Source organism: Neltuma alba, unplaced genomic scaffold (genome assembly GCF_004799145.2).
Source record: "Neltuma alba isolate B1F8T4 unplaced genomic scaffold, ASM479914v2 tig00012014_pilon, whole genome shotgun sequence".
Taxonomy (NCBI): domain Eukaryota; kingdom Viridiplantae; phylum Streptophyta; class Magnoliopsida; order Fabales; family Fabaceae; genus Neltuma; species Neltuma alba.
Window position 1 is genome coordinate 944889 of NW_021636585.1, and position 24103 is coordinate 968991.

At 34.9% G+C, this 24103-nt stretch overlaps 3 protein-coding genes across 4 annotated transcripts; all 3 read left to right on the top strand.

The window, feature by feature from the left end:
• Positions 1–344: 344 nt before the first annotated feature.
• Positions 345–6123, top strand: LOC114721181 (prolycopene isomerase 1, chloroplastic). The gene is given in 13 exon segments (XM_028907001.1): positions 345–604; positions 1162–1385; positions 1625–1735; positions 2127–2180; positions 2297–2594; positions 3175–3292; positions 3436–3499; positions 3599–3623; positions 3626–3708; positions 3710–3838; positions 4103–4278; positions 4280–4337; positions 5476–6123. Coding segments are annotated over 13 exon segments (1818 nt in total). The 5' UTR covers positions 345–441; the 3' UTR covers positions 5791–6123.
• Positions 6124–9922: 3799 nt separating this feature from the next.
• On the top strand, positions 9923–16427 carry LOC114721260 (shaggy-related protein kinase kappa). 2 transcript variants are annotated; one of them, XM_028907095.1, is made up of 13 exons: positions 9923–10212; positions 10544–10788; positions 11072–11164; positions 11294–11353; positions 11461–11733; positions 12205–12279; positions 13199–13255; positions 13347–13487; positions 13592–13642; positions 14062–14157; positions 15144–15227; positions 15332–15434; positions 16070–16427. In XM_028907095.1, the coding sequence occupies exons 2-13, from the start codon at positions 10642–10644 to the stop codon at positions 16156–16158; spliced, it is 1269 nt and encodes a 422-aa protein (XP_028762928.1). In that variant the 5' UTR covers positions 9923–10212; positions 10544–10641; the 3' UTR covers positions 16159–16427. The 2 variants fall into 2 exon arrangements, with proteins under 2 accessions (XP_028762928.1, XP_028762929.1); XM_028907096.1 differs by lacking the exon at positions 9923–10212 and adding an exon at positions 10920–10947.
• A 2562-nt stretch (positions 16428–18989) lies between these two features.
• LOC114721259 (phosphoribosylamine--glycine ligase-like) lies at positions 18990–22910 on the top strand. The gene is made up of 5 exons (XM_028907094.1): positions 18990–19121; positions 19476–19766; positions 20399–20772; positions 21178–21708; positions 22292–22910. The coding sequence occupies exons 2-5, from the start codon at positions 19484–19486 to the stop codon at positions 22706–22708; spliced, it is 1605 nt and encodes a 534-aa protein (XP_028762927.1). The 5' UTR covers positions 18990–19121; positions 19476–19483; the 3' UTR covers positions 22709–22910.
• The last annotated feature ends 1193 nt before the right edge of the window (positions 22911–24103 follow it).

The window sequence follows — 24103 nt, forward strand, 5'->3', positions numbered from 1 at the left end:
GTTCAAAAAAAATTTCCATTAATTGTAAGGTATTTCTACTCATCCAATGTACATAATTGAATAAGGGTAATTTAAAAAAAGATCAAAACATATTTGTTACTTTTAAAAAATAAAACATATTGTATTTGTTACAAATAACTAACTAACTAATTTTTTTAATCTTTTCAAATGAGTTATCTATCTTATATGGTTAAGACCAGAGGTAGTATTTTGGCTTTTTGTTTTCAGTGAATAACAGGCAAAAATAAATTAAAAAAACAAGAAAGCAAACAAAAGGAAGAGGATATTATGACAACAGAACTTTGCAGTGACGTGGCTAATTTCAAAACTACACACGCGAGAAGAGAGGAGAGGAAGAATGCAATACGAGTCCCCTCTCAAGCTTGCCATAGAGAGCGAGAGGGTCCAATCTCTGTGTTGGCGTTTCAATTTTGTTCTGCCATGGCAGTTGGCGTCTTCCCCAACTTTGTCAAATTTCTTAATCCTCAGAGTTCCACATTGAGATTCTCATCGGATCGGAAATCTGTTTTGGCGCGAAGCTCCAACACTCAGGAGCTCTCTTCCGGTGCTTCTGTTTCCCTCAAAGACAAGAACTCCTTCTCAGGTCTCTTACTTTCCTTTATCCATAAATGTCCATAAAGTTTAAAATTTTGGTTTTTATTTCCAGGGGATTAATTTACTATAATTCCCTGCTCACCTAAAAGGGGCAAATGCATTATTATGCAGTACTAATTCAATGACGGCGATGTTCTTGTTGTTTTGACTACTTTTCTGATATAGAAGAATGAAGACTTTAGCCTGAATTTGTATCTACGGCTGCCCATCATCTCCCTTGAACGTTTCAGCATTAGAACATCTCTTCTCTTTGGAAGTTTTAACTTTCATATTTTCTTTAAGTTTGAAGTTTGAACTCTGCTAGGTGTCATATGTTAAATTTTTCCAAAATAGGGAGAAATATAATGATTTTTGGTTAATGTTTAATGCTTATTTCAAGAATAAACGTCAAAATGTGGACTGCCAGCATTGTTCGTTTCATTGTTGGCCCCCCCCCCCCCCCCAAAAAAAAAAAAATTGTTGGTTTCACTGGCTGAACCGCTGAAGTGTCATATACTTGGGAGCCTGAAAATGGCATTTCTAATGTGAATTTGGTATGGTTTTCAGGGAAGCCTGAAGCTGATGTTGTTGTCATTGGCAGTGGTATAGGTGGACTCAGCTGCGCATCACTTTTGGCACGATACCAACAAGATGTACTGGTGCTAGAAAGCCATGACGCACCTGGTGGTGCTGCCCATTCTTTCGATATCAAAGGATATAAGTTTGATTCTGGGCCATCTTTATTCTCTGGGTTGCAATCAAGGGGTCTTCAGGCGAATCCTCTTGCACAGGTATTTCAATTTTTACATTTTCCCCGTTCTTTAAGAATGATGACTGATAACAATTTATCTCCAAAGTTTCGCCTTCATGTGTCTGACCTACACAACACATGTCAGTTTGAGGTACTAATGTTATGGTATCTTACTGCAGCTTTACTGATATATATCCTAAGATTGAAACATTCATTTGACTTAAAGGTTGTATTCAATTTCAAGCACCTAAGTTAAATGTCCCTTCTTTTTATGATTAGGTTCTGGATGCTTTGGGTGAGTCTCTCCCATGTGCCACTTATGATTCATGGATGGTTTACATCCCTGAAGGTGAATTCCTGTCACGCATAGGGCCTACAGAATTTTTCAAGGTGATTTTACGGTCTATGTCTTTCCACCACTAATGTCCTATGTTTTTATACATTCAATACATGCTTGATTCCTTTTTAACGTTCTCTTTTCTTCAGTGAAACATATAAAATCTTATTATGCCTGACTTTCATCCTTTTGGGTTTGGTTCATATTTTAACTCGGTGCATCTTATACTTTTTGGTTTTACTTGTTGCGAATTTACTTTTGTGCCAGACCTACTTAGGGAAGCATTTTAAATCTCAGTTGCATAACTATCAATAGTTTTGTTATCTTATGCACATTTAAATAATCAAGATTTGATCATTAATCTTTATCTTGCTGTTTTTGCTAGTTTTTCATAAGCTTTTGACACCAATAGTAATTTCTATTTATTGCTTGATTATCTTTCAGGACCTTGAGAAGTATGCAAGTCCAAATGCTGTGAAAGAATGGCAGAAACTTCTTGTTAGTGCTGCTAGTACTCTGCCTACTTCTGTCAAGATATCTATCTATTCAAAAATTGACACGCTTGAAATCAGTTTGCTGCCTCTCATATGTCAAAATGTAAATATCTTTGACAGGATGCTATACTTCCATTGTCTGCAGCCGCAATGGCTCTTCCTCCTCTCTCTATACGAGGAGATTTGGGTGTTCTTTCCACTGCAGGAGCTAGATATGCCCCTTCTCTCTTAAAATCTTTTATTCAGATGGGACCTCAAGGTGCCATTGGTGCTACGAAACTTCTTAGACCATTCTCAGAAATAATTGATTCATTGGAGCTGAAAGACCCTTTCATAAGGAACTGGGTTGATCTCTTGTCATTCTTGCTCGCTGGGGTGAAATCTAATGGTGTACTCTCAGCGGAGATGGTAACTACATATAAAATTGCCGAAGACTATTTATCTGAAAAAACTGATATAGCTCATGACCATGCTTCTGTTTATGTTGTCAAATGTGGAAGATAGAATAATAATTTATTTATGAGCTATTGCTTGATAGCTCAATCTTTTAAGTTGAAGCATTCTGTAACATGAAATCAAGCCTTCATCATTATGTGGTTTAGAATTCCATCCTTGCCACCCGTTGTTACTTTGATTAAATTTAAGCTTATGCACAAGGTATGGTGGGCCTGCACTTTGTCCACACATCAAGCCCAAAGTTTGATGTGAAAGAGGCCTGGATATTAGGATAAGACTATTTGTGGACTTGACAACTTTTGAATTTTGAGATGAAGTGATCCTTGACAGAATGGACCTCGTTGAAGTTGTGCGTATCCTTCAACTGTTGAAGTCATATATGTTTCTTATAACAAAAAAGGAAAAAAAAAAAGAAGAAGAAGAAGAAGAAGAAAAATCCTATAGTTTCCTTTGCTTCATAGCATTTGCTTTTGGGATTTTCTACTAATTGTTGTTATTGATGCCAGAACCATTTTTTCTTTGATTTTCCAGATTTACATGTGTTGCAGAATGGTACAAACCCGGATGCTGTCTTGAATATCCCACTGATGGAAGTGCTGCTATCGTAGATGCCCTTGTGCGAGGACTTGAGAAGTTTGGGGGAAGGCTTTCTCTTGAAAAGTCATGTGGAAAATATCGTTGTTGAAAGGACAAAAGCCGTTGGAGTCAGGCTGAGAAGTGGCCAGGTATGTATATTTTGAAAATCGTAGATGCCCTTGTGTGCGAGGATGAGAGAAGTTTGGGGGAAGGCTTTCTCTTGAAAGTCATGTGGAAAATATCGTTGTTGAAAAGGACAAAGCCGTTGGAGTCAGGCTGAGAAGTGGCCAGGTATGTATTTTTGAAAACTTAAAAAAGAAGAAAAAGAAGACTTAAATCATTCATATCTATATTTTTGTCATTATTGATGTGAATATGTGTATTCAACAGTTCATACGTGCTAGGAAGGCTGTGGTCACAATGCATCAATGTGGGACACTTTAAAATTGCTACCCAAGGAAGTTGTTCCGAAGTCATATTTGACAGGATTAGGATTAACACGCCCCTCAATGTGAATCATTCATGCATCTCCATTTAGGATTTGATGCTAGGTTTGCCATTATGGAGACTACTATCATACACCTCATTTTTTTTTTCCCTTTAGCAAATATAGTAAGAGTAAGGAGAGCCGTATATGCCTTGAGTTTTTATGTGTTAAGTTCAAGAACTGCATGCCTTGTATGCATGCTGAAAACTCGACTTCACCAAAAACTCTTCTCTCTTCCCTCGCACATGGTGTATCTTCACTTCTGTTAAACCATGAAATATACATATCATACCTTGAAGTTTCAGGATATGAATTGGAACATCTGTTTGGAAGCTTAGCACAAGCTTTCATTATTGAAACTCTTCAACAAATGGGGATAACTTTGTTACGATGTCTTACTGGACCAGGATATACGCAAGGATTTGGGAATTCATCACATAGTTGTAAATGACTGGGAAAGAGGAGTCGATGCTGATCAGAATGTTGTGTTGATCTCAGTGCCTAGTGTGCTTAGTCCTAATCTGGCGCCACCAGGAAAACATGTATTACATGCTTATATGCCAGGAACTGAACCGTTGAGTTGTGGAAAGGCTTGATCGCAGGAGTGCTGAATACAGAGATCTCAAAGCTTCAAGGTCAGAGGTATGTGAATATGCCTAGTGCCAATTTGGCCATGGAGAGAAGAAGTATGCTTTTTAAGGGGGAAGAGCAAATACTTCATTAGAAAAAGAATCATTCTTAAATGAAAGCAGAATTAAAAAAAAAAAAACACGACAGGTGGCATATTCAAAATGTAAATTTGCTAAAACACATTGAAAATTTTAATCAAATGATAAAAATGCTCAAATTCAATGCCTTGAGCAGTTCTCTTTCAAACGAATCCTGGGTCCACCTTATCATGATACTTGGTTCATGCGTTAGAACAAGCTTAAGTCCAAGCCTAAACAGGTGTCGTAGCTCAACTTGCGTTAGACCATCATGGATCATTAAGGCCAGCCTGTGGGTAAAGCCCAGGCCTGGGCTCATTAGGCTGTGCCAAAAGAATATCCTTGAGCTGGATCTAGATTCTCTGAATCTAACAGTATGTAATTTTTGTATAAAGACAAAGATGGAGAAAAGTAAAAAAATTCGTAAAATGAAAGGAAGTGACTCACATACATACATTTCTTTTGTGTCACTCTCTCTTCTAAATCACTACTACAAAAAAATCTTTAACCCTTCATGAGCTATCCTCGCACTCAACCACCATTATCATCTTAAATTAATCTGTTTTTATCATTTGTTTCCATCACTTGATGCTAATTCTACACATCCATAAATTAATCTGCTCTAGATTATGTCCCTTATCCTTTCAAGCTATTTTTTTTTTTTAAAGGTTGACTCATTACTGTTTGTCAGGTAATGTGGAAAGCTGTGGAACGTGCTCTTGGTCCAGGTTTTAGCCGGGATAAGTGTGAAGTAAAGTTGGTGGGAAGTCCTCTAACACATCAAAAGTTTCTTAGGAGGCACAAAGGAACATTGAAAGGAAAGTGACTCACATACATACATTTCTTTTGTGTCACTCTCTCTTCTAAAATCACTACTACAAAAAATCTTAACCCTTCATGAGCTATCCTCGCACTCAACCACCATTATCATCTTAAATTAATCCTGTTTTTATCATTTCTTTCCATCACTTGATGCTAATTCTACACATCCATAAATTAATCTGCTCTAGATTATGTCCCTTATCCTTTCAAGCTTTTTTTTGTTTTTAAGGTTGACTCATTACTGTTGTCAGGTAATGTGGAAAGCTGTGGAACGTGCTCTTGGTCCAGGTTTTAGCCGGGATAAGTGTGAAGTAAAGTTGGTGGGAAGTCCTCTAAACACATCAAAGTTTCTTAGGAGGCACAGAGGAACATATGGACCAGCTATAGAAGCTGGTAAAGGCACTTTTCCTGGACATTCAACCCCTATATCGCAGCTTTTTTGTTGTGGAGACTCCACCTTCCCAGGCATTGGAGTCCCAGCAGTTGCTGCTAGTGGAGCCATTGTCGCGAATTCGTTGGTTTCTGTGTCTCAACATTCAGAGTTGCTTGATGCAATTGGGATATGAAATTGCCTGTGAGCTAAGTTCCAACTCTTTAAGTATTATCTCATCTCAACATATGTTGTATAGGTATGTAATCATCTGTCATAATCTGTCAATGAAGGTCTTGGTTGTCCCATCATTTTTGCCCCTCTTTTCACATGTATTTATGTACACCCTAATTGGCTAAGCTGTTTATAGTGGGACAAAAATTGTTCTTGGACTGCTGATTTTCACAATCTCTGAAACCCAGGCAAATTTTGATTCGGTATATAGTGAAAGTGAAAAGTTCAGGGTTTCACCTTTTTTATGTAACCCAAAGAGAAAAGGATTGAAAGGACATTATTTTTGGATGAAAAATTATATTCATGTCATTGAATAAAGAGCGTAAAAAGGCAATGATAATTGTAACTAGAATATGATAAATGCTATATATATTTGCAATGAAAAAAAATCATTTCCAGATCTTTTTTTTTTTGGTTGAACTAGTATAGACAATGTACTCTTTATTTTCGTGACATGCTATTTGGTTTAATTTTAAAATTTTGAATTTAAGTTCCTTTTGTAGGAAAAAATGTTAACTACACCCGTTTTTGTGTATACCCGGTCTAGAAGTTATCTTTTAGATCTTATATTTGAGACACCGGCTTAGAAAACGTACTGATATTTACAAAAATATGGTCAGTCATACTTTTTAAGCTGCATCTTCCATAACTTTTCTAAAAAAGTCACTTTAGAATAGTTGTTTTGCACTAGTGGTTGGATGACACTTTATACCACTTTTAGTTAAACTGTTTGATTTTTATTTTGATTCTAAATATAAAACATAAATTTATTTTGTTTTTTATATTTATTTATTTTTTTAAGGTAGTTTTAATAATAATTATAGTTTTGGCTAATACATTTGATTAATAAGATATTTTAGAAAAGACAATACTTGTTTATTATAAATAGTTAACTTAACTAATTTTTTAATTTATTCAAATCAGTTAACTAACTCTTACACTAAGAACCAGAAGTAGTATTACACTTTTAAATGGAGTTTTCTCTCAAATAAATGCGTGTAGTATCTTCTTTACGCAATTATTTAGCACCCTCATGATATTTTTGGTTCAAAATTGAGTATTATGAAATGTAATATGATTATTTTTTTAACATAATTCTTTTTATTCACAAAAAACAAATCCTTGATCTAAATTTCTCTCAGTCATCCATTTATTACAAAGTTTATGTAACCACATGAAACTAGCTTAAATAGCAAAGGATCTTTTGCATTTTAAGAGGCAAAACTCATTTCATATGTTTATCCTATACAGCACAAAATCATTTAATTTTTTCCAACACAAAATCATTTAAAGTTAATTAATTCGAAAACGCTAAGTTGGGTCTGAATAATGATTAAAGTTTCAAATCCTCCTAATATACTCCCTCCGTTCCTTATTATAAGAGACATTTGGTGTTTATGGCATGTTCCTATATATAAGAGACACTTAAAAGTTGTCTCTACTTTTTTGTGTTGATTTCCTATTTTACCCATATTTATTGTCTCCAACTTACACTCTCTCTCCTTCTCACTTCTCTTTCTTTCAATAAATTACCATTGTTCTCTCTCATGTTCTCTCTCCTTATTAATGAGGGTATTTTTGGAAAAAAAAAAGTATACTTTTTACATATTAATTGTTTTTAAGTAATTTTAACTGTTTTTTTATCAACGTAATTCGGTATTCGTCTCTTATAATAAGGAACGGAGGGAGTATTAAAGAAAGAAAAGAATTATATAATTTTTTTTTTGGTTATATCAGGGCGGGATCAAACCGCAACACACACATGCCACTCGGCCAAACGGCCAGTGGCATAATCATATAATTTTAATTAAGCATATGTGACTCTTTTTAAGTAGCAAATATGGGCGGTAACTCTTAATGAACTTATTTTCATTTAAGAAGTTGATTACTAGAACAATATAACATTGTCATTTTATTCTTAAAAATAGTAAAAAAAACTACTGTAAATTACTTCAAATTTCAACATGACAATGTGACTTTGCTCTTATAAGGTGTTTGGATTGCCCAAAAATACCCTTAAAAAGTGCTGTGATAAGACTTTTTTCGTACATCATAAACTTATTTTAAAACTATATTTATTTTTTATTCAAATACTTTTTTTTTAATCTAATTGCTTAGCATTTGGATTTATTTTTAATTTATTATAGCAATATCCTATTACTACCTTTAAGCTAGTGATATCTCGAGAAGCACCCCTACTCCTTCAGCTTATTTCATTTCCTTGCCTTGTGTCATATAGAGACAAAATACACTGATGGATACTATTTTCAAATACTGTTGAAGTTTGTAGTGCAATGATTCTGAAACATGAACCTTTTTTTTATTATAATTTTTTATTGTTCTAATTTTTTTTTAAATTTATATTATTACTAAGTCAAAGAGAGAATGATTCTACTTGAGAAACAAAATGATAATATTTCTTAATAAACCTCTTCTTTTTTTGTTTGTTCTTACTTGATTGTGCTCTGTTCCATGAGCCATGTGGCATGCTATGGTGTTGATCATTAAATTAATTTTTTTTCATAAAAGCGTAACAAATAAAAAAAGGGAAAATCCTAAAAAAGGTCCTTGGAATATGGAAAATGTTAGATTAGATCCTTAAATTTCGAAAATGACAGAATGGGTCATTGACCCAATTTGTTATTTGTGAAATTCAGGCGAATTGACAATTTTGCCCTCATTTATTCATTCACTACAATGATTCAAGGAATCACTATAAAAGTTTAGGTGTTACCTAGATTCGTGTAGCGAATAACTACTCACTTTTTTATAGTCAGGTGTCTTGTTATTAACTACAACTAATTCTGTAATCACTAGAACAATGTAAGTATTACCTATATTTGTGTAGAAAATAACTACTCGTTTTTTCATAGTCAGGTATCTTATTATTGTCAGGTACCTTATTATTAACTACAACGAATCTTGTAATCACTAGAACAGTGTAAGCGTTACCTAGATTTGTTTAGAGAATAACTACTCGCTTTTACTCAGGGGCAAAAATGTCAATTCGCCTGAATTTCACAAATGACAGATTGGGTCAATGACCCATTCTGTCAGTTTTGAAATTTAAGGATCCAATCTGAGATTTGGTATATTCCAAGGGCTTTTTCTGGGATTTTCCCATAAAAAAATCCCAAATACTTGATCATGTAATCCTGACTCATGAAAAGACAAATAGATGCAGAAAAATTCAATGAACTCTGGGCCGCTAGTTATCTTATCAATTTCTTTCAAAAAAAAAAATCCTCTCTCCCAAAACTATTTTACTTTAAAAAATAATTTTCTCATGTATTATCGATTTCATTACATCAAGACCTCAGATATTTTAAAGTTTATAATATTCTTTTTTGTGACATCGTTATCACGCTTATATTTACACTTTCACACAATTGCACTCGGGATTTCTCTTCAATTGATAATAATATGAATTACTATGTTAATTAATTAATAATGCATCTAGGGCAGAAGGAATTGCAATCTTTGGGATTAAATAGATTAAAGGATCTTAATTTTTTTAAATATAAAAGATGAAGGATTTAATTTTTCAGGTTAAATATTTCAATACGAGTGACTAAGAGTTTAAGAGAATCATATGAACATAGATACAGTACTTATATAAAATAAAAAACTGACATCAAATATTCAAAAATACCTATCTTTTTTTATATATATATCAAGATTGTTTACACACTTTAATTTTTCTTATTTAAATAATATATATTTTTACTCAATTTATTTTTATAATTATTGTAATATTGTAATATTTTATTATTAACTTCACAACCATAATTACAAAGTCGTATGCCTCTACACATATCATGACTATATGAGTTATTATTATTATTATACAACTTGTGATCCTAATTATAAGATCTCGTTTATAGATTCTTAATTATAAGACGAGATCTTATAATTAAGACTAGAAGTAGTATTTTATTAATGAAATTTTTTTAAAACAGATTGTTAGTTAAAAGGTTTTGTTTGATAAAAAAAAAAAAAAAAGTAATAATATAATAATAATAATAATAATAATAATAATACAGTGTCCACATGCTCCAACCTCCAATGCCCAATGCGTGTAGTTGGTATGGGAGAATCGAAGACGGAATGGATATGTATCAGAGCGATTATCAGAAAATAAAACAGAAACAGAAAAAGCTCACACAGAAACAGTTCGCAGAGAAACTGGCTGTTGCTCCCAAAACTTTTTGCCGAGAAAATTTGTGAAGAGATATCTATCGTTCATAGGATCGCGAGCAAGCAGTTCACACTCTTCGATCGGCTTTCTTTTTTCGGTTTAAAGAAAAAAGTATTCGTATTTGGGAACTGAAAGCTTAGTAAAATGCAAGAGCAGTGGTTCGATATTGATCATAAAAGCTTGCAGGTGAGTTTGTGTTTCCGTAGTTGGCTATTATGTGTGAATTTTTTGTTTTATGTTTTTTCTTAATTGAATTTAGTCTAGTATATGCTGTTGCTGCGGTTAAGTGGGGTTGATTTGAGGTTTGAATGTTTAAAAGGTTAGATCTGATCAATCTTGAAAAAGCTGCTCTTTTTGAAATTTTATTTAATATTCCTTTACTGCATGCTTTTGTGTTTATTCTTCTATATACTAACTTTTTTCTGGCAGTTTCCCCTTGTATTCTAAATTGTTGTGGACTTCACAGTTTGTGTTTTCGGCTTCTCATTTTGAGTGTGGTTTTATTACATTCTTGTAGGTTGACAGTTGCTTGGAGGAATTCGGAAACGCCGGAGCAGAATATTCGGGAGGCCGCAAATAGTGATATTGGTGATAGTTGTGCAAGTCAGGACAGCCATGGCGTCTGCAGGCCTTGGAAATGGTGGGGTCGGCAGTTCCAGGTCTGCTAATGGCTTCAGAGAGTCATCCAGTGCGGTGGATTGGCTTGGGAGGGAGATGCTTGAGATGAGGTTGAGGGACAAGGTGGACCATGATGAGGACAGAGTAAGTTGCCTTCAAGTCTCAACTATTCAAGGTTTTGTTTCTTCAAAATCTCTATCGGGTATTTCAACCCGTAAAATGAGTTTAGGTCCCCTCCGGAATGGTTATTTGCTATTGTGATTGATCACTTGTAGGCTGCAAAGGGGTTTCTAGTCATGTATAGTGAGTGCGCCTGCTTCAAAAGCACAGTGGAGTTCAAATTCACTGCCTTTTAAGCTTTCAAATTTTTTGAGCAGCTCTTGTTTTTGCTTCTCTTTCTGAGTTGTCACTATTTTCTATTTTGCAGGATAGTGAGCCTGACATAATCGATGGTGTGGGTGCTGAAACAGGACATGTGATAAGAACCAGCATTGGTGGTCGAAATGGCCAATCTAAGCAGGTAAAAAGTTTTTTTTTTTTTTTAAAGAAAAAAACTTTTTGATTCTTTTGTAACTGAAAACTCTTGCAGTTATGAAAATCAGTTTAACCCATGACAACTTCCCTAACAATTGTTTCTTTAAGTTCACAGAATGTCAGTTATATTGCAGAGCACGTGATTGGAACAGGGTCTTTTGGTGTTGTTTTCCAAGTGAGGCGAAGCACGTAGTTTTGCATTTGTTATATTTTTGAAAATGCATGATTTTGATTTACCATGTTCTGATTTTTTTTTTTTTTGTGTGTTAATGCTGCTATCAGGCAAAATGCAGGGAAACTGGAGAGATTGTGGCCATTAAAAAGGTTCTTCAGGACAAGCGCTACAAAAATAGGGAGTTGCAGATTATGCAAATGCTGGATCATCCAAATGTTGTTGCCCTTAGGCATTATTTCTTTTCGACGACTGACAAAGAAGAGCTTTACTTGAATCTTGTGCTTGAATACGTTCCTGAAACTGTTAATCGTGTTGCAAGGAATTATAGCAGGATCAACCAGCGAATGCCTTTAATATATGTTAAGCTTTACACCTACCAGGTATGTAGCTCTAGCTTTTATAGAGGCAAGTCTGGAAAGACACTCCCCTGCTTCCCAAATTACAAATAATCCACTGAGAGGATATTGTTGCAATATATATAATCATTCCCTGTGAGTCTATGTAATATCGTCTAAGGGCTATCTTTTTATTTATTATCATGTTTCTTTTAGATGGCCTCATTTGAATAATTATGATAATATTTTCATCGGAGAATCTATTTAGTGGTAATTTATGTCTGGGGAAGGATGTGGAGTTTTTCTTTTTTGCTTTAGAAAAAAGAAGGAAAGAAAGAGAGAAAGGAAGGTCTCTGAAAAATGAAAAAAAAAAAATTGGACGCAGATTTTGCATTTGGAAAATATTTTCAGAAGAGCAGAATCTAAAATTTCAATCATGTGTTCTGTACATTTTGAAATCTAGTAATTTTTTCTTGCCTTATTCATGTTATTGTTTTCTCCTGAACTTGGTTGCAGATTTGCAGGGCTCTTGCATACATACATAATTGCATTGGAATTTGCCATCGTGACATCAAACCTCAGAATCTACTTGTGAGACATCAGTTTTAGTCGTTGAAATGTTCGGATGACTTCATTCTCATATATCCATGGGAACAAAATTGATTTTTTTTTTTTTAATAAAGATTTTTCACCTTAGACTTATCATCTGGTGATGTCTTTGAAAATTTTCATCTGAAGTTTTATCTTATGATGAGGTTTTACAATCCCGGGTTTACATTTTACAACCATTTCAATTATCCATGTCACGTTTTTATGAAGACCAGTAATCTTGTTTAACATTTTTCTGATTTTAAGTTGTGGTGGCTGGATTATTTGAATTTTCTAACTTCCATTGCCTTTAATTCTTCCTGCTCTGGCAGTGTTGTTAATGATCCTTCTTGATATTACAGATATATGGAATTTTCCTTTAAACTTGTACCATATTTAGGAAAGTATTGGATCCTAAAGAACAGTCAGTCCGAGGATTGCTTATGATAAATCCGTTTTAAGTTTAACAACTGAATTTATTGGGGCTGATTACTGAGGGATGTCTCAACATTTTTGCTAATGTAAGTGATTGAAGGAGAGGAACGGTGCTAAGAAAGTCCTGGGTGGGGCTTACCACTATATAACTCTGACCTGCTGAATTTATGATATTTCTGAAGTAATTAAACTTGCTGTGTTCTTCCATCACTCATACGTTACCAAGTAGACAATTTATTCCTTGTTGCTCCGTTAAGCTATTGGAAGAGAGGTTTAGATGGGGCTTTATTTAAAGGGGTATCCTTTTGGCATGTTGTTTACGAGCCTTTTTATTGTCTTCTTGAGATGATTAGGAATTCATGTTGTGTCATCTAGAGAAAAAATGTTTGAAATGGTCAAATTTGCAACTTTTTAATGCTTGAGTTGGCAGCAGTTATGTTCTTTCTTTCCCCACGACTTATAGTCAAATGCATGTTGCTTATATCAGGTGAATCCACATACGCATCAGCTGAAAATTTGTGATTTTGGAAGTGCTAAAGTGTTGGTAAGAAATTGAGCCCGGCTTGCTGAATGCTGATGATTGATGGAAGCTTTTTGTTTTTCAGCTTATATTTTATTCATATTTATTTTATCAGGTGAAAGGAGAGCCAAATGTTTCTTATATCTGTTCGAGATATTATCGTGCTCCAGAACTTATTTTTGGTGCCACTGAGTATACAACTGCTATAGATATATGGTCAACTGGATGTGTAATGACTGAATTACTTCTTGGACAGGTAATTTGATGCTTGAATAAATGCGTGTATATTTTTCTTTTTCTTTTGATCTTTTGTTTTTTGTTTTTTTGGCCTTTTTACCTAAAATTCAAATTGTTTTCCAGCCTCTGTTTCCTGGAGAAAGTGGAGTTGACCAACTTGTTGAAATCATTAAGGTGAGGGTTATTTTTCTTCAATTTACTATCTAAAAGAGATGGATTTGACTATCCTATAGTTGTATAATAGACTAATAGCTGAATCAATAAATTATTAATTATCTATATCTTGGACTCTTAAGTGTAGCAAATTTAGTGTGAGTTATCAGGAAATGGTGTAGGTTCTGGGGATCTTATGTTTTCTTTGCATACAAGTTGCAAAGGAGAATTTTGTCTTGTTTGCTCTTGATTTCTTTCCAATGCTGTATCTGAAGATGCGTTTTATTCTTGGTTATCTCTTGGTGCATTGAGCTAGCTTTAATAAAATAGAGCAAAATGAAAACTGCCCTGATGAAGGTTTGTTGTTGTTCTTTTGGCACGAGCAATTACATGGTTCATCGTGACTCAAAGTTGCCCGTACAAAATATAATTCCTTTCAGGTTTTGGGAACTCCAACAAGGGAAGAGATAAAATGCATGAACCCAAATTATACTGAATTTAAGTTTCCACAGATTAAACCTCATCCATGGCACAAGGTATCCCTCTTCCCCTCTCTTCCTTTTTTTTTTTTTTTTGCTTACATATCCTAATAACTTGATTCCTAGATGTGCTGAGTATTATTTGAGCTTGTACTATGTAGCTCTTCAGATACATATTTGTGTTTCATTTAACGAAATCATGCATGCTTTTCCTTAAATGTTACCTTTTGACAAGTAATTGTGAAAGCTACCTGATTGGGATGCTGTTAGAATGAACTTGATCCTTCATTCCTGAGGTATGGTGAGAATTCTGTCTGGATCATGGCTCATTCTAAGCATATTGCTTTCAATTTTTTGGTTCTGTGCGGAAATGAGGGAAGGGGTTAATGGTCATCACTCATCGAATAGATGGGAACAAGGAAGCATAAACCTTGTTAATGTTTAGAAAAAACAACAAAAAGGGCTATTGTTGGTCAGAGAAATATGCAGTATATATCAAGAAAAAGTCCGTGGCAGTTAAATGGGTAATGCTATTAGTTTCTGTTAAATGTGGCGTGCTCGAACAGGATTAAACTAACATGCCCGCGCTATAATGGCATCAGAGTGGGGAACAAGGTCAGTAAACAGGATCAAGTAAGCTGATATCCCTGTTGAGTATGTGTTGTCTCCCAAACAGCAGATTTACATGATTTGGCGTGGGATTGAATTAGTATTGAATTTTGATCAAACTGGTCAAATAGACCCATAACCATGTTAGTATAGATATTGGGTCTTGAAGACACTTCCCACCATAAATTTGTCAGGACGGAACACTGTGTGTTTAGGCTGACAGACTTATTAGAGGTTGCATTGTTGTATAGTGATTGCAGTTGCACAATGGTGCAAGTGTCTTTGCTGAGTTAATGTTGTTATCAATTACTTTCTTTGATATATGTGCATATGAAGTCTTGGCAAAAGCCCTTTGTGCATGTCTTGGTATACACTGCTTTAAGGGAGTGTCGTTTGGATGAGGAATTTGCTCTGATATCTTCCTAACCTGGCAGGTCTTTCAGAAGCGGTTACCCCCTGAAGCAGTTGACCTTGTGTGTAGGTTCTTTCAGTATTCTCCCAATTTGCGATGCACTGCTGTAAGTTTAGCCTTTCCATTTTGTTATGCTTCTCTTCTCTTCGGTGGCCTTGGAACTAGAATATTGTTATAATAGTCGATGCTGGACATTGTATTGTACTGCAGTTGGAAGCTTGCATTCATCCTTTCTTTGATGAATTGAGGGATCCAAATACCCGCCTTCCTAATGGCCGCCCACTTCCTCCTCTTTTTAATTTTAAAGCTGCAGGTACGTTCAGTCACTGCCTGATTGATCAGTAAAGTTTAATATTGAACTTGCTATTCTTGGGAAGAGTTATGCAGAATGACAATATTAGAAATTGCTGGCAACATTCACACGAGTTATTGATAGACTATGACCTGATAAATGGGAAAGAGGAAAGTAGAAGAAAAAGTTTCGTATTCCAAAATTTACGGTCAGGAACCTGAAAAGAAAAATGTGCGCAGTACAAACTCTGAATGAATACAATCTAGTACATATAACCTCTAATACTAACAGAGGAGCATAAGCCTTGTATGGGTGCAAGGCATCTTCAACAGGACCAGGGTGCATGATGTTGTCTCCATTGACGTCATGAGAGAGTTCACTCATTTACCTTATCATCATCCGTCAATTTTGCATCTTGATAGACCTACTTGTGTTTTGTGAAAATTGTTCCCTTTACCCTCTAAGTAAAGAGCTCAATGTAGCAATTAATTAGGATTATGGAAAGTGAAACAGCTTTTATAATCTTCAAAATCATGGAGGGGGGAAAAAAGACTAGTGAAACCTTTGGAGGACAAACTGGTTGAGAAATTAATTCGTCCTTATGTTAATATTTTCTTTTTTTTTCCCTGTTCTTCATATGTTGTTTGTGGTGGCAGAGCTCTCCGGTATCCCGCAAGATGTCATCAATCGGCTTATTCCAGAGCATGCTCGTAGGCAGAACTTATTTATGGCTTTGCACACCTAGCCACTATTGACATCCCCCCCCCTTCCCCCCCACTTGTCAATTGGTAGCAGGCTGTAAAATATCCAGGGCATCTGTGAAAATGCCCCATAAGGAGTTCCTAATGGAACATTGCAGTTTTTGATTTCATTGGCCATGGGATGGGGTTTGTTCTCTATTCTTGCGCAAGAGACCACGTTTTCTTGTATATTTTTCACACACTTCAATGATGATTTTAGTAATACAGCAGACATAAGGATTTATATAGTGCATATTGATCCAGTTTTCCTGCACTTCTGTTCCTGTTTTCTGTTTTTGGCCCGTTTCCAGTGGTCCAGGGGAATATCATTAACGTTTTGAAGATGTGTCCCGATCTTCGTTTTCCGACTTGCCTCGCTTTCTTACATTTTTTGTATCGGATTATTGATTACTGTTCTACCATAAAACAATAAAATTGATAAAGCCAGATAACGAGGTGAATTTCATTTCAAATCCTTACAAAATATGAGCTGTATATTTTTCTTTTTCTGAAAGATCGACTAGATAAGTTGGTATGGCTTGTTACGTTTTACTCTTCTTTCTTTCTTTATTTTTCCAAACCAATCTTTTGTGCTGGGGGTTTTGAGCTTTTCAATTAGTAATGAAATTCCTCTTATTTAGTTTATTAAAAAAATTAAAATTAAAATTTGTTTTTGAAAGTTTTCACTTCTGAGTTTTGGGTATTTGAAAAAAATTTTAAAAACAAATTTGTTTCGAAAGTTTAAAATTGTAACAATATTATCTTATACTATTAAAAAATTAGTTAAAATAATGACATTGATTGTTGATATTTTTAATGATAAGAAAATAATATTGTTACGATTTTAAACTTTTGAATCAAATTTGTTTTCAAAAAATATATGGGATGCTCAGATCCTTGTTAAAAATATTAACTTCTCAACAAATTAGGCCTTGCACGTTGCTTAAGAAAATAATTAATTTACAGCTTTAAGCTTCTGCACCTTGCTTACGAAAAAAGGGAGGGAAAAAAAAAAAAAAAGAAGCTCCGCCTATAAGTGTGTCGATCGGGGGTATATGCATCTCCCTCTTCTATAGAAAAGGATTCGGTCACTCTATTAGAGGGTGTGAGGATGATCACCCTCTCAAAGATTTGATTGATGATATTAGGTTAGTTGTTCATAAAGCTGAACATCGAATATTCTGTTTTGTCATCATTGATACCAGTATATTTTTACCAGACCTTAATCCCATCCCAGTTTATTACTAATTACTTTCCCAATGATCATATGCATTTGATAGCCGTTTTGTTCTAATAAAACTAAACTATAATTTTAAAAATAATTTTATAATATGCGAAATAAATAGGGTTAAGGTACAATTTTAACAACAAAGTTTTCCCGAAAGAGCATTGGGCACCATAAAGTTTATTTGGGTGCAAAAATATACATGAAGTTGTCAAAAGGGAGCATCTGGCACCATGCCGTTAATGTCCGTCAGTTTGCCGTTAGAGGGGCCACAAAGTCAGTTTTAAGGTGTATTTTTAACAACAAAGTTTGCATCAAGGGGCATTAGGCACCATGAAATTTATTTGGGTGTAAAAATATACATGAACTTTGTAAAAGGAAAAAAATAACAAAATTCTTCAACCTCCATAAACATCCATTAATTTTATTCTTTTTGGTCTCACCAAATGCTATATTTTCTCTCTATAAATTTTCACTTCCAAGCCGATCCATCTTTCTCTCATCATAGTCAACACACACACAATCTCTGTCATGTTATTTTTTGAGCCTCCAAGCCTTTTATATGTATTTAAGCAAAACACATCTTTCCCTTCTAGGATATGAGGTTTATTGCTTGCATCCAAGTACTACCTCCAGTCCTTAATATAGGATGCAATGGATTAATTTGAGGAGATTAAAAATAAATAAATAAATTACTTTAAAATATTATATTTATTGTTTTTTCTCCAAATTAATTTTCTTGGCTTGTAAACTAATATATAATTTAATGATGCATATAAATATTTTAGAGAGATCATGTACTATATGCTATTGCGTCAAATAAATAAATAATATAATATTTAAAGTAATTTATTTATTTATTTTAATCTCCTCAAATTAGTCCATTGGATCGTATATTAAGGACTGGAGGTAGTACTCGGGTGCAAGGAATAAACCTCATATCCTAGAAGGGAAAGATGTGTTTTGCTTAAATATATATAAAAGGCTTGGAGGCTCAGAAAACAACATGACAGAGAGAGTGTGCGTGTTGACTATGATGAGAGAAAGATGGATCGGCTTGGAAGTGAAAATTTACAGAGAGAAAATATAGCATTTGGTGAGACCAAAAAGAATAAAATTAATGGATGTTTATGGAGGTTGAAGAATTTTGTTATTTTTTTCCTTTTACAAAGTTTATGTATATTTTTACATCCAAATAAATTTCATGGTGCCTAATGTCCCTTGATGCAAACTTTGTTGTTAAAAATGCACCTTAAAATTGACTTTGTGGGCCCCTCTAACGGCAAACTGACGGACATTAACGGCATGGTGCCAGATGTTCCCTTTTGACAACTTCATGTATATTTTTGCACCCAAATAAACTTTATGGTGCCCAGTGCTCTTTCGGAAAACTTTGTTGTTAAAATTGCACCTTAACCCAAATAAATATACAGGATTTTATCTGATTTGCTTAAAAATATTTTTTGAAAGTGGTTTTTAGTTGGCCAAACTGCCCCCTAATATGAAAGGAATAGAGCATAATTCCCGCCTTTTGATACGTACATTAAGTATCGAATCCCAAAGCGTCACCTTTTCTTAAAATTTCACTCAATCAAAACCAGTGGCGATCAGTGAGCTATACAGTGTGCGTTCCTTCCCTTATAAGTAATTCTGTGTTCACCTGCTAAGTCTCCTCTTCATCGTTTCAGTGGCGGCGACGGAGTCGGTCTCAGCTAACCGCGGTTGCTCACTTTGTTTGAACAAGTGTGTTCTTGTCCTCTCTCTTTAAATGATCTGAACTCAGTGGTGTATTGGTTTTGGCTTGCTTAAGGTATTTGAAATTTGTGAAATGAATAAATTAGTCAATTAGATAACAGTCTTTATTACTGAGAACGTGTAATGATCCTTGTAGTATAATACCACCTGCCAAGGAATGTGCCTTTCTGTGTTGTGTGCCTAAGGTGTTTGCTAAATTAACTGAATGGGTGTTACTGCTAAACTTTTTGCATATATGAGGATCCTCATAGTGCTTGATGCTACCATCACTGTGAGGTGGTTATTTAAAATTTTATTCTTTTATTTTTTTTTTTAATTGAAAAGTGTGCAATTTTGGAACAGGGAGTAGAATGTCTTGCACCATCTTCAATGTTGGGGCTTCTTTTAATCCTTATGGACGTACTCTCTGTGGAGGGTCTAAGCCATTTGGGTTCAGACAAGCCGGTATTCTTCAAAAGTCTTCAGCTTCGACTCTCTTTGTTGAGCCCTTGAGTTTTAGTTCCACCAATCGCAATCTTTTCGGGGATAAACGCTTCTTTAGTAGCTTTCAGTCATTTCATGGTGTTTGCAATTGTGCTACTAGTACATCAGAACCGTCAGACTATGTTGGCGCTGATAGTAAAATTGATTCTGGTAAACTTCGTGGTAACTCAACCTTTTAATATTCATTGTCTATGTATTCCTTAGTTTCATCGTCCTGCCATAACCTATTTCCTCGTTTGTTTCTTTTAAGTCTCTGTTCTTAAATAATTGATTAGTTCTCCCTATGATCTTGAAAACCATTACATACTTACAAGGAGTGAATATGGAAGTGGTCTGTAGGGTCCTTCGTTTTCGTCTGTTTTACCCGTCATGGTCTAAGGCAGAGTACTGATTGAAGTTTGCATTAATCAACTAAGTTTATTGTTGTGCATCGTGGTCTATAACCATTCCATGCACAGTTTGCTGGGACATATAAAATTCCATTTTTTTTCTATTCTCAGTGACAAATTACTATCATATAGGAATCTCAGTTTCTACTAGATCAGTCACTAGGTGATGATTGAGAGCAAAAATACATTTTCATTCTCTTTAAAGTTACTGAGGCTGCACTGTGAATGTATTCTTGCAGGTCATCTTCCTTTTGTCAGTTAAAGTACGGACATATTTATAATTGAGACCTCTTTTTCTTTTTGTTCTTTGTTTATGATGTAAGATTACCATTATATATATTGCCTTCTCACCTCTGTCATTTATTGATTTATCTTATTTTGTTCATGCCAAAGAGGAAAGGGTTATTGCTCTGGTCATTGGTGGAGGTGGCCGTGAACACGCACTCTGCTATGCCTTACAACGATCACCATCTTGTGATGGTGTATTTTGTGCCCCAGGCAACGCAGGAATTTCCAATTCAGGGAGTGCAACTTGTATCTCAGACCTTGATGTTTCTGATGGAGCAGCCGTAGTCTCATTCTGTCGTGAATGGGGTGTAGGACTAATTGTTGTAGGCCCAGAAGCTCCCCTTGTTTCGGGTCTTGTAAACGATTTGGTTAAGGCAGGAATCCCAACTTTTGGCCCATCCTCTGAGGCTGCTGCTTTGGAAGGTTCAAAGAATTTCATGAAGTATTTGTGTGACAAGTATAAAATTCCAACTGCCAAGGTCTGTGTGGTCATTCAGAATCTCATCAATTAGATTGATAACTAGTCCTTCTTCTGCACTTTTTTCTCTTTGGACTAAACATGCATGACATTCAGCCCTTGTCCTATTTGAATATATTTTCAACCTTGTTTTACATCCTATTAGATGCACCATTGAGGTAGATCAAGTTGTATGGAGTCTTTTGAAAAGGGTAGAGTAAGACCAAAGAGAACATTCAACGAAATTATTAAGTGAGATCTTTTTATTAACAATTTATCTAAAGAATTGGTTATTGATAGAACACAATAGCGTTGTGCCATCTATGTAGCTGACCGATCTAGTAGGATAAGACTCGTTGTTGTTGTTGTATGCCATGTTGAAGAAACTTGTCACTTTTAACTAATGCTGAATAATGGCTTGATGCAGTACAAGACATTTACGGACCCCTCTGCTGCAAAGCAATATATTCAAGAGCAAGGAGCACCCGTTGTTGTCAAAGCAGATGGACTGGCTGCTGGAAAAGGAGTTACAGTTGCCATGACACTGGAAGAAGCGTATGAAGCTGTTGATTTAATGATGGTGAAGGGTACTTTTGGTTCTGCCGGTTCTCGTGTCATTATTGAGGAATTTCTAGAAGGAGAAGAGGTTTCATTTTTTGCATTGGTTGATGGTGAAAATGCAATCCCATTGGAATCTGCTCAAGACCATAAACGAGTCGGTGATGGCGACACTGGACCTAATACTGGTGGCATGGGCGCATACTCTCCAGCCCCTATACTAACTAAAGAACTTGAGTCTATAGTAATGGATTCTATTATTATGCCCACTGTGAAAGGAATGGCAGCAGAAGGTTGCAAGTTTGTTGGGGTTTTGTATGCCGGGCTTATGATAGAAAAGAAGTCTGGCTTGCCTAAGCTAATAGAATATAATGTGCGCTTTGGCGACCCAGAGTGCCAGGTTAGTTAACTCATACTTGATTGCAGCAAATTCATTTTCTTTTTATCACAATCTCAACACTTAGAAATATATATACTATACAGGCCATTTACAAATCATGGCAAACTAATTTCATGGATGCTTAACTGATAATTTAGGGTGTTCATGGTTCATCGTGCTCATGTTATACAACTATAAAACTCCTCATGTAGTTTCTAACAAATTGGTACCGCTGTCCACCTTTGATACTCATGTTTTCATCTTGATCACATGCTTCCAAAACTCGTTTTTTCTAATGTTCTTCAGTTCATTGGTATCTTGCTTGATCTTATATGAGGTGATACAAGAGGCACAGTCATTTGGCACTTTTTTTGGCATTACTCCATCATAAAGAAGTCATTTATTAGGGGTAAAAACAACCTGATATCTAGTAATTCCAACTTAGATTTGAGCATTGTTGGTTCCTAAAAAGAGATAGTTTTTCTAGTGTGATTTTTTTTTTAATTTAGAAAACTTGAACCTCAGACTTTATTTAAAGATGATTGATTTCATTCATGAAGTCATTTTGTTAACTGAGTTTTCTTTGACCGCTTCTTTTGAACAGGTTCTGATGGCGAGGTTGGAGTCTGATTTAGCACGAGTTCTGCTTGCAGCTAGCAGAGGAGAGCTGAAGGGGGTATCATTGAACTGGTCTGCAGAATCTGCCATGGTTGTGGTAATGGCAAGCAAGGGGTATCCAGGACCCTATGAGAAAGGAACCCTGATTCAAAACCTCGAAGAAGCTGATGTCGTTGATCCTCAGGTTAAAATCTTTCATGCTGGAACTGCCTATGATCTAGAGGGCAGATTTATCGCTAACGGTGGTCGTGTGCTCGGTGTCACTGCCAAAGGAATTGATCTCCAACAGGCCCGTGATCGAGCTTACCGAGCTCTTGAGCAGATTCATTGGCCTCAAGGCTTCTACCGCCAAGATATTGGTTGGAAAGCCCTTCCGCAGAATCAAGCTGCTGCAAACAAATAAAACACCATTGACAAAGTCATTGAGAAACTCTCTGGAGATCAAGCTAATCATAAACATTCATGTTAGAGATAGATCTAATTGCTTGCTTACCCACAATGCCAGCAATATATATTCCTCCACTGCGGAGATGCGTAGATGTGATTTGTATGGATGAATATCAGGTGGTTCGTTAAGATAATAAAAGCTGTCACTCATTCTACAATACTTGTAAATAATAACTTTTAAATAATCTAAGGGTAAGATACACCCAACACCCGTTTTCCTGAGTGCACGTCCTAAAGTTTTATGGTGCAACTTCAATGCTGAACTAATTTTTTGGGTGCAATCCATCCTGCCTAACATAACTGAAGTTGAACTTAACTTCTATAATACTGATTAGACAAACTTTTGACAGGAAAAAAACAATTATTAGGCGGCATCTGAGTAGGAAGAGGAACCCTCATGGTGATCTTGGGCTTCATTGGCTTACGGGAAGCGAAGAAAGAGAAGGATGAAGCCGAGAATGAGAGCGAGGTAGATAACAGCGACGTGGAAGATTGTTGTTGTGTCTGGTTGTCATTCCTCCATGATACCACCTGAATAATTTTTGAGGAAAATTACAATCAAGTTCCACATTAGAGAGAAATAATTAGAAAAAAGCCCCAATAACAACTTTAACAACCTATAATAACAAGTCTTATAGTGAGAATTACAACCTCTGAGGCTTGTTTTTCAATTGTTTTTCTTATTCGGATCTCATTGTAATTCTCCCTAATTTGTGTTTAAAGGTTTGCCTAATTAATATTTTAAAAATCAAAGTTAAAATTATGTTAGGATTGGATGAAATTGCATTATAAAAATTAGTTTACAGTTGAAATTGCCCTGTAAGAAATTTTAGAATTTTAAAATATTGGATGTACTTTAAAAAATATTTTGAGATACTGGGCTCATCTTAGTTTAATACTAGCAATATGTTGTTTAACGTTATAAACGTGAAATTTATTTGAATAAATTAGAGGTTTGTATAAAAATGAAATGATTTTTTATTAATAATGTCATATCCACGAGAATCATTCAGGTGTTCGGTCTATTTGCAATGCGCATTGATTTATTATTAAAAGAGAATGAGGTTTCGCTGTGAAAAAAATATATATAATTAATTTTTACGGGGAATAAAACAAACAAGGAAAAATTATATAAAAAGCAAATTAAATAAAGAATATTATTATTTCTGAGTTATATTATAAAGCAATTTTAACTAATTCACCATAAAACAAATTATTTATTTTATTTGATATCATAAGAACATTATTTTTTAAATTTCTATCGCTAACTAATTACAATAGACCTTTACTATCTAATCGCAATTATTACTATCTCCACTCTTAATATAAACTTATTTGACTTTATTTTGAT

Excerpts from the sequence above, each read along its gene's own strand:
- LOC114721259 (XM_028907094.1), top strand. The coding sequence starts at position 19,484 with ATGTCTTGCACCATCTTCAATGTTGGGGCTTCTTTTAATCCTTATGGA. Across the intron at positions 19,767-20,398 it reads TGATAGTAAAATTGATTCTG|AGGAAAGGGTTATTGCTCTG; the intron begins GTAAACTTCGTG and ends TTCATGCCAAAG. Across the intron at positions 20,773-21,177 it reads ATAAAATTCCAACTGCCAAG|TACAAGACATTTACGGACCC; the intron begins GTCTGTGTGGTC and ends GGCTTGATGCAG.
- LOC114721260 (XM_028907095.1), top strand. The coding sequence starts at position 10,642 with ATGGCGTCTGCAGGCCTTGGAAATGGTGGGGTCGGCAGTTCCAGGTCT. Across the intron at positions 13,256-13,346 it reads TTGGAAGTGCTAAAGTGTTG|GTGAAAGGAGAGCCAAATGT; the intron begins GTAAGAAATTGA and ends TTATTTTATCAG. Across the intron at positions 14,158-15,143 it reads AACCTCATCCATGGCACAAG|GTCTTTCAGAAGCGGTTACC; the intron begins GTATCCCTCTTC and ends CTAACCTGGCAG.